This window comes from Lycorma delicatula, chromosome 9, assembly GCF_047948215.1.
Source record: "Lycorma delicatula isolate Av1 chromosome 9, ASM4794821v1, whole genome shotgun sequence".
Lineage (NCBI taxonomy): Eukaryota > Metazoa > Arthropoda > Insecta > Hemiptera > Fulgoridae > Lycorma > Lycorma delicatula.
This window is the reverse complement of record NC_134463.1, coordinates 56,592,627-56,605,777: the sequence shown is the minus strand read 5'-3', so window position 1 is coordinate 56,605,777 and position 13,151 is coordinate 56,592,627. Positions and strand designations below refer to the sequence as shown.

Here is a 13,151-nt window from a genome sequence, read left to right as displayed (position 1 = left end):
GAGTGTGTCTGGAATTTCTAAAAAATCTAAACATACTGTAAAATATCCTTCACTGCAATCTGCAATCAGGCCTACACCTCACAGTGAAATTATTTCAGTTCCTGAGCCACCTGTGAATGTAGCAGCGATGAAGAATCAGGTAGTACTGAAGAAGACAACAGTGATTTTGATTTTGAATTCTCTTCCAATAAGTCACATCTTATATCACAAGATGAATTAAATCACTTGGTTAGGGATTTAAATTTACTAAAAAAATCAAGCTGAACTGTTAGGATAATTCCAACTGTAAGGTTGGAATTTATTTAAAAAAAAAAACAAAAATTTTGGGTTTTCAAAGTCGACAAAAAGAACTTTCTCAGTACTTTATTGATGAAAATAATTTGGTTTATTGCACAAATACTGATGACATATATTGCACTTAGGACAAGTTCATAAACCTGAGGACTGGCGCCTTTTCATAGATTCATCCAAATATATTTTAAAAGTGGTTCTGCTGCACAACGGTAACAAATATCCTTTGATACCAATCGCTTATGGTATTAATTTGAAAGAGACATACGATGTGATGAAAGATGTTCATGAAAAAATAAATTATAAAAAACACAGCTGGAACATATGTGGTAATTTGAAAGTTATAGCTATTTTGTTAGGCATGCAGTTAGTCTATACTAAGTACATGTGTTTTCTTTGTGAATGGGAGAGCTGAGCTAGGGATAAACATTATTTTACCAAAGCGTGGAAGAAACAAGACAACAACAAATGGGAAAAATATTATTCATGAGCCCTAAAAAAAATATTAAGGGGTAAAAAAATATTTTTACCCCTTTTCCATACCAAGCTAGGACTAATGAAAAATTTTGTAAAAACAATGGAGAAGGATAGACCCGGATTTTTGTACATCAAGCAGAAATTTCCAAATGTAAATGAAGGAAAAATTAAAGAAGGAATATTTATTGGTCCTCAAATAAGAGAGCTAGTCAAATATGATGAATTTAACTCAATGTTAAATAATGTATTAAGTGCAGCTTGGGCTTCATTTAAAGATGTATTTAAAAATCCGACAATTACCACGATATTGTTAATCAACTTTTAACTTCATACAGAGCTATGTGATGTAATATGTCTTTGAAAATACATTTCCTCCACTCACATCTGGATTTTTTCCTGGAAACCTCTGAAACATAAGTGACGAACACTGTGAATGTCCACCAAGACATTTCGGTGATAGAAAGCCGCTATAAAGGGAAATAGAATACTAACATGATAGCCGATTATTGTTTGACATTAATTCAGGATGTGCCTGAGGCTATTTATAAAAGAAAAGAATCAACAAAATCATTCCAACACAGGTATGGCCATGCAAAATTATAAATTTTACAGATTTTAACTATATTTTCCCTTAATTTTTTTTAAAGTATAATTTATTTAAAACTAAGGGTGATAGAAAAATTGTATTTACAGATCTGTAATGTACGCAAAAACGAATTAAAAAATTAGTATCACACTTGGAGAAACATTAAAAAAAAATTTATTTTGTCTATGTTATTAAATTCTTTTAACTATCAAAATAATGTAAATAAAATTTATCTCCAATTTACTTGAGAAAATATGACTGTAATTAAGTGAAATATATAAACTAGATAGTTTATAAACTTCTAACTATCTAACATTCAGTTCATTTTTTTAGTTTGTGTTTTAAATTACTCTTTTGATCTCTCCTCATGAAACATTTAAATATTTTTTAATATTGAGGTCAGACCCTCTTCAACGTATTTCTGCAATACATTTATCATTTTGATAAGTTTCTCTATAACCACTGTTAGAACTATCACAAAATCTGTATTTGCCAAATAACTAATTATATGTTTCATTTCAGTGGTTGTCAATTCTTACTTTTAAGATCTCTAATTATTTTTTTAATTTAATGTGTAGAGTCAAATAAGTAGCAATCAACATTTTCAAAATTAATTTATTCTATACCAGTTTATTATTTACTATTTTCACATAGATGGAATACCTACGGAATTTTACTGTGCAGTGCAGATGAGGAAGTGATAGATAGATTGGTTTGGTTTGCTTTGTTTAACATTTCTCCCGCCATCACCCCATTCGGTCCCCCTGAAGCATAAGACCGAATGTCTGTGCCACAATCGGCTACTGAGCCACGAAACAGTTTAGCGACCAGTGTCCTAACTAGCTCCTAGAGCTAACCTAAAAGAGTGAGCGGAATAAGCGTGGTACTATACACCAGTCATTTGCGTGTCCCACTGCCCACTTGTCATATATCACTAAAATGGGTAGGCGCACCCCGTCAACTACTTAAACATATATGACCACTTGTCATATATGTATGACAGGTACTTGCTGGCATTCAACGGCCTAGGCCGTTGAATGCCAGCAAGTACCTGTCCACCATTAAAGCGCTTGGAGTCTTCATCTGGCTGGTAACCAGCCATATCTCTCACTTAGTTTCCTACAGCAGCGCAGTAAGAGTGTCTTTTCCCTTCGGTAAACTACTGATGTCAACCCACCGGGTTGGTCTAGTGGTGAACGCGTCTTCCCAAATCGGCTTATTTGGAAGTCGAGAGTTCCAGCGTTCAAGTCCTAGCAAAACCAGTTATTTTTACACGGATTTGAATACTAGATCGTGGATACCGGTGTTTTTTGGTGGTTGGGTTTCAATTAACCACAAATCTCAGGAATGGTCGAACTGAGAATGTACAAGACTACACTTCATTTATACTCATACATATCATTCTCATTCATCCTCTGAAGTATTATCTAAACGGTAGTTACCGGAGGCAAAACAGGAAAAAGAAAGAAAGAAAAAGAAACTACTGATGTCAGTTGAACAAAGCAACCGCATCAAGGAACTCCTACACGATCCGACAATGCGACTCTCGCCACATTGATTCGCTGCTTGTGAGTAGCCAATTTTCCCCTTGACATCTAAGTTCCAAGGAGTCCTCACCCCCCCCCCCCTTAAGAGCTGGGCAATCGAATATCATGTGTTCGTTTGATTGGACCTCCCTGCAGACGCAAAGCTCATCAGCTGCCAAGTGGAACCGAAACAAATGTTAAATTTACATTGTTGGAGAGCACTCAGACTCCCGTTTCCCTTAAAAACGAAGAACAGGCATACCATACCTGTAGATCCTGTATAAATCTATACAAGGACCTTCCCTTAGTCGTAGCGTGCCATGCTTCTATCGCCAGGGTGTAAAGCCTCCTCCGCCGGCAGGAGATTGGCAACTGTTTGAAATTTAGAACCGGTGCATTGACATCACCATTCCGCTCCGGTACAGACCCGGCTCGAAACCGCATCCCAAATACCTCGGCCTCCCTGCCTCTTCGCAATTTTCACATGGCCGCCCGAACTTTTACCACTAAATCGATTGGGAGAGCCTTTCCCAATGTAGTAGCCTCGTAGAAGGTTGTTTTAAAAACACCAGTACGTATAATTAAGGCTCTGCGTTGGGCACTCCTTAAATTTTGAATAAGTGCTCGATTTCTTCCAACCTATGCGCCCAAACGGACGCCGCGCAAGAGGTCGTGCTTTCGAAGACACCTCGGTACACCATGTACAAATGACGGCCCGACAGCCCATAATCCTTTCGAGTAATCCTCCTAAGCTTGTGCATCACAGAGACGGCGTCCGCCGCTACTTGCCTAATGTGGTTGCTAAACAGCAACTTCTCATCAAACAAACAACCTAGGTACTTATGAACTCGAACTCGACTGATTACACAGCCTTTATACTTAATACGGGGGTTACGACTGTATGATAATTTGTCTACACCCTTGAGAAGCATAAACTTCGTCTTGGACACAGAAATCCTTAAATTTTGAATGTCCATCCAGCCCTCTGCGGTTGACAAAGCCGCCTGCGCTCGGTTTTCTAGTTGCGGTCGTGAATTATCACGCACTAACAGGAGACAGTTATCGGCGAAAGCCTGGGCCGCGACCCTTTCCGGGAATGTCAGGCCCAAAAATCCGTCAAATACCAGGTTCCACAGCAAGGGACCGAGAACGGAGCCCTGCGGGCTTCCTCTGTTGACGGATTTTTCCACAACTAGGTGCGCATCCTTAAACAGAGCCGTGCGATCCGACAAGTAGTCACGTACTACGGCCATCAGGGCTACAGGAACATTGCGGCGTTCCAGCTCATAGAGGACAGAACAACACAAGGAAGGAAATGCTGCCTCTATGTCAATAAAAATTGCCAAAACATATTTACAGTCGGCGCTTTCCACCTCGGCAAGAGCATTTCAGATGCAATCCTCAGTGCCAACCCGTTTCATGAAGCCATATTGGCTTCGAATTAGAAATGAGTTCATATCGATGCTTTCCCAGTCGTTCCACAACCAGCCTTTCAAGCAACTTGCCGATTACCGGCAAGAGGCTGATGGATCGATAACTGCTGACCTCACTCGGATCCTTTCCCGATTTTAAGAGCAACCTCACCAAAACCACCTTCCAACAAGTCGGAAAGCAACCCGAGTTTAGGCACCCCGAGAACAGTCTGCCAAGCGGCTCTCTTATGACAGGCAGCAAATGATAGGAAATATCCGGGTGAAGTTGGTCAATCCCCGGTGCCTTTCTCAGTGCCATTCGAGAAATCACTCGGTCTATATCTACGGGTTCCACAACCCGTACGCCAGGGAATAGTGTCTCACCCGCCCTAACGCCGACTTTTGCTTCACCTTCCGGAGCATCTGCAAACAGAGTATACAGGAACGCCTGGTAAGTCGCCACAGATGTTAAAGTGTGGTCACTACCACCAAACCCGCATCGAACACTGGACAACACGTGCAATGGCTTTGGCCGGTAACATGACTTCGCGAGCTGTCAGTGATTGCGCTGCAACTCACGCATGAAGTCTTGCCAAAACTTGAGTTTGGCTTCCTTGATGGCATGAACGTACTCATTACGGGCGCACCGTACATCAGCAGACTCTCAGCGCGCACCTCATCAACGATAATCCCTGTTAGGGGGCGACGCTGGTATCTTCTCCTAGCGGATCTAGCTCTTGCGCGCAGCATGCTAAGGTCAGAGGACCACCACTTTTTCCCGGGTTTCGGCCTGCGTTTAACAGACGGCTCCCCGGAAGCAGCGGTCATGACGGCTCCAGGCAGTCACCGATCAGCGGATTGGTCACGGCCTAAGGGTCCGTCCACTGGCCGAGGCCGCCGTAGGATCCTCTCGCAGCCAGTCTTGATGGCCCGGCCGAATTGTTGAGCCATCAATTCCACCTCCTCCCTGTGCTCCGTGCATCATTCCAACACCTGTAAGGCAGCCGCACACTCGCGCCGCAGCCTGTGCTGATCCAGGCCCCTTAGGTGATAGATAGATTATACAAACTGGTATGTAACATTTACAAAGAAGGGGAAGTTCCATCAGACTTCAAAAAGAGTATTATAGTCACGATACCAAAGAAAGCAGGAGCAGATAAATGTGAAGTATACAGAGTAATTAGCTTAACTAGTCATGCATCAAAACTCTTAAATAGAATTCTGTAGAAAAGAATTGAGAGGAGAATGGAAAAAGTGTTAGGAGAAGACCAGTTTGGTTTCAGGAAAAGTATAGGGACAAGGGAAGCAATTTTAGTGCACAGATTAATAGTAGAAGAAAAATTAAAGAAAAACAACCAACATATTTTGCATTTACAAAAACATTTTTGAAAGCATGTGTTTGGAGCGCAGCTTTATATGGAAGTGAAACTTGGACAATTGGAGTACCTGAGAAGGAAAGATTAAAAGTTTTTGAAATGTGGTGCTAAAGGAGAATGTTCAAAATCAGATGAGTGGGTAAAGTGACAAATGAAGAGGTGTTGTGGCAAACTGATGAAGAAAGAAGATTTGGAAAAATATAGTTAAAAGAAAAGAGACTTATAAGCCACATATTAAGCGCAGCTTTATATGGAAGTGAAACTTGGACAATTGGAGTACCTGAGAAGGAAAGATTAAAAGTTTTTGAAATGTGGTGCTAAAGGAGAATGTTCAAAATCAGATGAGTGGGTAAAGTGACAAATGAAGAGGTGTTGTGGCAAACTGATGAAGAAAGAAGATTTGGAAAAATATAGTTAAAAGAAAAGAGACTTATAAGCCACATATTAAGGCACCCTGGAGTATTCGCTTTGATATTGTAAGGACAGGTAGAAGGAAAAAAATTGTGCAGCTAGGCAACGTTTGGAATATGTAAAACATATTGTTAGGGATGTAGGATGTGGGGGGGGGATACTGAAATGAAACAACTGGCACTAGATACAGAATCTTAGAGAGCTGCATCAAACCAGTCAAATTACTAAAGACAAAAAAATGTTCACATATTTTTATCAATATTATTTCATACTGATCGCATTATTACATAATGATACAGTTCAACCACTGATTATTTTTCAAATGGAACCAAGCACTATCGATTAGTTCTCTAAAATCATTCTGAATTTTCCCTAAGTAGATTTTTATTTGTAAAGATGTGCTATTATGTTCTTTAAAATATTTTTAATTATAACAATAAATTTCAGATCTGATCCTTTGAATTATAAACTGAGTGATCAGCAGAAAAGTGATAGTATTTTGGAAAGGGAAACTAATTTTTTGAAGAATAATTCTGATGGAAACATCATTGTAAGTAATATAGCAACATATTCTTGTATTTAAAATGATTAGTAATTTATATTTATTTGTTTTCTTATTGAACAGCTTAATGAAACAAGATAATATTTTAACATTAAAAAAATTTAACCATTCACTTTCAAACTGTAAAACATTACCTTCCTAAGAATTTGTTTCATAACTATATATTAGCACATTATTCCGTGATGTAACTATATTGTTAATAATGACTACTGTCTTGAAAAGCTTATGAAATAATACGGGAACTTTTTAAATAAAGGAATTCCAATTGGTCCCAATTTAAAAATGAAATTTTTTTTTATAATTTCTGATATTTGACCTGCTTTTAAAGCTGTACCTGTTGTATGAGGTAGCTACCAATTGAAGCGATGAATGGGTTGATTGAAGCTATCAATTGAAGCGATGAATGAGTTGATTGAAACAAAAAAAGTTTTTATAATAATTTTGTATAAATTTTTAATAAACTAATTTTTTTCAGTTATACTTTTAATGTTACATAATTTTTAAAGAAAATTGTTATTTGATCAAGGCTGGGTCAACAATTTGAACTGAACATTTTCATCTTTTCGCAGATGAACTCTAAATATTGCATAATTTACTCATTCATATATAAAAAAAGTATGGTGTATTTAAAATAAAAATTTGACAAGGGCAAGCCAGGAAAGTTATGCAATCCTTTGTTATGTTAATCAGCACATAATAAATTATGTGGTGATTAAAATAAAATTTTATTTATTTACGAATGATTTGAAAAATTTTATTCTATTGTATAGTACTATATGTTCTACATTATTGGGCAAATGTGTGTACAATTTGTCCAAAGTAGTTTTTTACAAAATCAAAGCAGTTTAAGTTGTGTTTCCCTGTTTTGTAGTGTTTTTCAATATAAGTTTTATTAGTACTCCACGTGTCCTCATTTATCCTGTTTATTGTTTTTAAAGTAATGGAGTAATAGTCTCTCCAAAAAATGTTGGGGATTTTATGATTATTAGTTGATGGTATATGTTATTGTTATATAATTTTTGTCACTTTGTGAGGTTTTGAATTTCTTCCATGATTAACGAGTTGCATTTTATAAAAGCAAGGATTCAAGGAAAATTAAAATGTACCAAATGATTTATTGCATTGAGTCTGAAATGTACTTGTTGGCTGATAAGTTGTATTACTAAGCAATGAAACATATAAAACAAAGTTACATGGTGAGATGAAGAAAGTAAAATAATTTTTTTTTTATAAACTGCAATTAAAAGTAAACTGGTGTGTGATTTTTTAATGGGTATGAATAATGTCTGATTATTTATTCTTTGTCAAGAAAGATGTTGCCTCTACAAAATAATTACAGGCTAATAATAGTTTGTCTGTAAATTTCTCATTGCGGAACATATGAGTGATCTTAGTGTGTTGTAAAATTATTTCATCCAGGAAAACAGAAATGAATTAACCAGTTACTAGTCTAAATATAGTAATTTTATAAAAATATGACTTGTATTAAGGTTATGATTTCAGTTATATGTTGTACATACTATATACAAAATGTTTAATAAAATATACTTTTAAAATAATAGAAAACCCACTACAACTGATAGATGTCTACACAAGATGCTGCATAATCATGCAGATTTCTTACACTTGTTTAATATATATTCATCTTCTCACATAAATACAAATTAACCTTTAGCGAATGCACTGAATACAACACTGAACAGTCTAGATTCACACTCACCCTCATATACAAAGCAAAATTAGTGCTATACACACTTTACAAAGCCCATCATAGAATAAGGGCACATCAAGAATATAATTATCAATAAAAACTTACACATATCACATAAAAACACATTTGAATCATGTGAAATTACATATATAGGGAATTTTCTGTGACATACACCACTAACAATATTAAAGTACGTGCTGCTAATTAACTATGGAAATGTAAAAAGAACTTTTATACTGAAGAAAAAGTTCCATTTTGTTGAAAGTGATTCATTCAATATTGAATATTTTGTTAATTTATTTTAGTTCTGTGTATTCATAAAGGTAACCTTATTTGGTTAGATATAATAATCACACTTTATCAACATATAGACTACAAAAAAGCATGGTCTTACGACCATGCTATGTAGTTACTATTTAACCTGAGAGAGGTACATGTTTATTAAACATGAATCCAACCATTGAGGTTTGTATTTGTACCATATATCACGTCCAGTTTAAAAATGTACTATTATAATAATATATTATGCTTCATTCATTACTAATAACCAGAGAGCTAAGTCATTTTTAAATTTTGTTTTTTAATTGACAAACAATTTTGTTTTATTTTTACATTTCTTTGTTACAGAACAATGAAGTAAATAAAGAGCAAGAAAAATGGGAATGTTCAAAAGATGAAACTGAAAAACTGTACAATTTGATTACCACAAATGAAATGATAAGAAAAGGAGATCAAGAAATAAACAAACATAGTAGTAAAATAGAAAATACAATATTAGTATTAGGTAATGCCGGATCAGGCAAAACTACATTTGTACAATTTATGGCTGGAGACAACAGTAAACTGATATCAAAAGAGGTCGGTTCTGGTAGTTCACATTATTTAATTGATGATGGTAATAAAATAGGGTCATCAGTTAGTGAATCATTCACATTGTATCCAGAACAAGTTACAAATGATTTGAATGCTACATCATACACAGATACTCCTGGATTCAGTGATACTAGAAGTCCAAAACATGAGTTAGTTGCAGCTCATGTAATGAAAATGTATTTAAAAAATATTAAAAATATAAAAATAGTAATATTAGTAACTTATAATTCTGTTGAGCAGGGTGTGTATAAGAATGATTTTGTTGATTTACTTCGTAACATTAATGCTTTTATAAGAAATATTGGTAAATATAAAGACAGTATAGCATTAATAGCAACTAAAGTTCCAAATATGTTTAAAATTAATAAAAATAGTATAAAATTAGTGTCTGATAAAGCTGTTATTGATGGTATAGCAGAATACCTTACTAAACTAAAAATATCACTAAATGAAAAATTATTAAACTCTGATGAAAGTAAAGAAAAAATATTTTTAAAAAACAGTCTAAAACTCATCGATGCTTTCCAAGAAACTGATGCAAATGGAAATTTTAAAAGAATAAATATTTTCCGTAGACCCTCACAAGCAGGAATACTATCTGAAATACCATTGCTTCAACAAGCTAAAGAGACTTTAAGAAACACAGTGGTTAATAATATCAAATACAGTGAACTTTCTGAAAATGATATAGGGTATGCATTGTCAGATAGAGCCAGGAATTATATAAATTGTCTATTGTGGTATGTTAACGACATAGTTACGTATGTATCATCATATTTATACACGTTAATGGAAAATCATTATAAACAACAAATGGCCAACTACAGTGATGTTTATCAGTTGTATAATTTTCAAAATAAAATTGTAAAAAAACTAATGATTTTGGAAAATGATTTAAAAATATCTAACAATTACAAAAATTATTCTATGATTTTAAAAGAATTTATTTCGAAAGAAAGTATTCAATTAAATGAGTTAGAAAATAATACATATTTTGAAATTGTAGAGTATTTAATTAATATTCAGCCATTTACAGATATTAGCCCAATTTTAACAACAGTTATGTGGGCTGAACAAATGAAAAATCTTTTAAATTTTATAAAAGAAGAATTATCATGGTACAGTTTTCTAATAAAAATGTTTGAACATTTTTCTACCTATAAAATTCAAGTATCTAAATCAGAACTTTTCAATCCTCAGTTTTACAACGCTACTGATTTGGTCAAAACTGCTCTTTCTAATATCAAAGAACTAGTTTATGAAAATCTTGATTCACATTTTAGTTTTATGACTTTAAGAGCTGAAAAAAAATTGGAATTTGATGGTGTAATATCTCTAACAATTAAAAGTCAAACAAATATTTCTTGTGATGATGGAAAAATTACTGTGAAAGGTTATTTTGTTACATTTAGTTCAATAAAAAACAATACCCTACTAAGAAATTATTGTGGCAATATACCTATTAAAATGTTAATAATTTATGGACTTTATACTGTATTCATTGACACAGACTTCACAGACGAATACTTTAAAGGAATTAATGTAATGATTGCAGCTCCCAAATGGGAGATTATTGGCAATAGAGAAATAAACATTGATGGCACTCCAGGGAAAGCACACAATAATACAAAAGCTGAAGATGGAAAAAAGTTAGGTGAAAGTGGAAAAAATGGATTAAATGGTCTTCCAGGAGGGAATGGTGGACATTTCTTTGGTATTGGATCATATTTTATAAATGAGGAAAATCTAGTTATAAGTGCGAATGGTGGTAAAGGAGGGCCTGGCCAAAATGGAGGAAATGGAAAAGTTGGAAGTAATGGACGTCCTGGTTTTGATAAATTTAATGGTGAACCAAGTTCTTATGATTACGATGAGTTGTGGGACAGAGGTTTGAAATCCTTTCCTTTGACTTATAACTCTATGAAAGAAATATCTTACCCTTGTATCATGCAAAATGATGATTTTGAACTTGATATTAAATTATACTCTCATAATGGTGATAGTGGTGCTAATGGTGGTCGGGGTGGTGATGGGGGAATTGGAGGAATAGGAGGAAATCCTGGTACTCTCCTCTTGTTAGGAGAATATGATCCTTCAAAAGTTTCTATGCACAATTCTCAAGGAGATTTCGGAGATGATGGTAAAACTGGGAATGATGGTAAAAGAGGAGAAGATGGAGAACCTGTTACATGTTTCAAAACCACTCTTTCATATTACACTCCCTTTTATGAACAAATAAAATCTGCTGTCTTTTGGAGGTGCAGTAATTTAACTGATAATGTCAAAAAGTGCTCCTCACAAAAAGATGTGGTTACATCAAAATCGAGATATAACTCATCTGTTAATTACATATTACCACCTCAGCCAAATGTGTATGACATTTCATCAGAAATTCATCATTATACATTATTACTAAAATCTGTTAAGAATAAATTTTTGACAAAATACACAGAAGAATTCTTGAAACAAATTTATAACAAAATATTGAAAATGAAAAATTATTTTTGGAAATTTACCATTTTAAATGAAACATTATTATTTCCACAATCAGATTGAATTACAGTTCTGTTATGAGTTTTCAGATAGGATGTGGTATTTAGTCATTACATGAATACATTAACCATCATTTTGATATGTGTATAAAATATTAAGAGATGATGTTTTTGTATTATGAATATTTTGTAGCTATTTTGAATTTTCTTCTGGAGCTGTGTATAATCAATTTAGTATATTAAATTTTTATATTACTATACCAGTTAAAGTAATCATTCTTCACTAATTAAAAGTTTTTTTCCAAAATTATTAAATAAATATTAAATAAAATAAAATAAAATAAATAAAATTTAATAAATAAACATATTTATATAATTATTTTCTTTTCTATTCATAACTATAAATAACATAAATTTTAATATTTTTCAATTAGTCTCATCTACTTATGATTTTGCTATCGCTCTCTAACTCTCTCTACACACACATGGGCACGCATGCGCGCATCTTCAAAATTATTTTTTTTTGCAACTAGAAACATCTTTCATTTGTGTTTAGCTTTATAAAATCAAATATTTATATATGTGAAATGTATACATATTGTGCTTACAAGAGCGCAAAATTGACATCATAGCTAGTGATAAATATTAGCTTTACATCTATCTATTTTCCTTTAAGTGTTATCTTAAGAAGCAAATAAAATTGTAAATTCCCTTTACAACTAAAAAAAAAATTATAAAATAAAAATGTAATCGTGCATGAGACTTCTTATCTCCAACACTAATGACAATAGATCTGTAGCTGTAAAAGATCTTCTATAAGCATATCTTTAGATATTTAGGTGCTAATTCTTAAAAATTGAATATTATAATTAATATAAATATGTTATTTATATAATTTCATTAATAACAAAAAAAAAAAAAAAAAACACTAATAAAAAGCAATATTAATATAAAATTGAGTCAAGATGAAACATGACTTTTTAATTTTTTAAAATAACTCTGGCAAATCAATCATTTTAAGTTTATAAAAAGTTTGAATCATTTTTAGAAATGGCTGATAATTAAAATTCCTTTCTTTTTGTTAAAATTATAGAAATAATTATTTAGTACTTATACTAATTACAAACAAATTATGGTTTTTTATTATATGTTTCCCACATTTATATTAAAATAGAAATGAAAATTATTATTAACTATATAAAATTAGTGAAAGACTTATTGTTTTTAATTTAAATTTTGTATAAAACTTAAAAAACTAAATGAAAATTTTTTCAACAATATAAATAAAACTTGTACTTTACTGTTTCTTATTCAAATTATTACTAAACATTTGCAAAAAAGATGTTAAATAAATTCTCTATTGTGTACATATGCAAGTACTGCATTGTAATTATTTTTATTGACTTCATAATCAAAAAACTTTGAACAAATATG

At 33.1% G+C, this 13,151-nt stretch overlaps 1 protein-coding gene across 2 annotated transcripts; it reads left to right on the top strand.

Annotated features, from left to right (window-relative positions):
- On the top strand, positions 1 to 12,911 carry LOC142330081 (uncharacterized). 2 transcript variants are annotated; one of them, XM_075375130.1, is made up of 3 exons: positions 1 to 1,349; positions 6,527 to 6,629; positions 8,980 to 12,911. In XM_075375130.1, exons 1-3 carry the CDS (start codon positions 1,261 to 1,263, stop codon positions 11,779 to 11,781), a joined length of 2,994 nt encoding a protein of 997 aa, XP_075231245.1. In that variant the 5' UTR covers positions 1 to 1,260; the 3' UTR covers positions 11,782 to 12,911. The 2 variants fall into 2 exon arrangements, with proteins under 2 accessions (XP_075231245.1, XP_075231246.1); XM_075375131.1 differs by lacking the exon at positions 6,527 to 6,629 and having other exon boundaries at positions 1,249 to 1,349; positions 8,980 to 12,907.
- Positions 12,912 to 13,151: the final 240 nt, after the last annotated feature.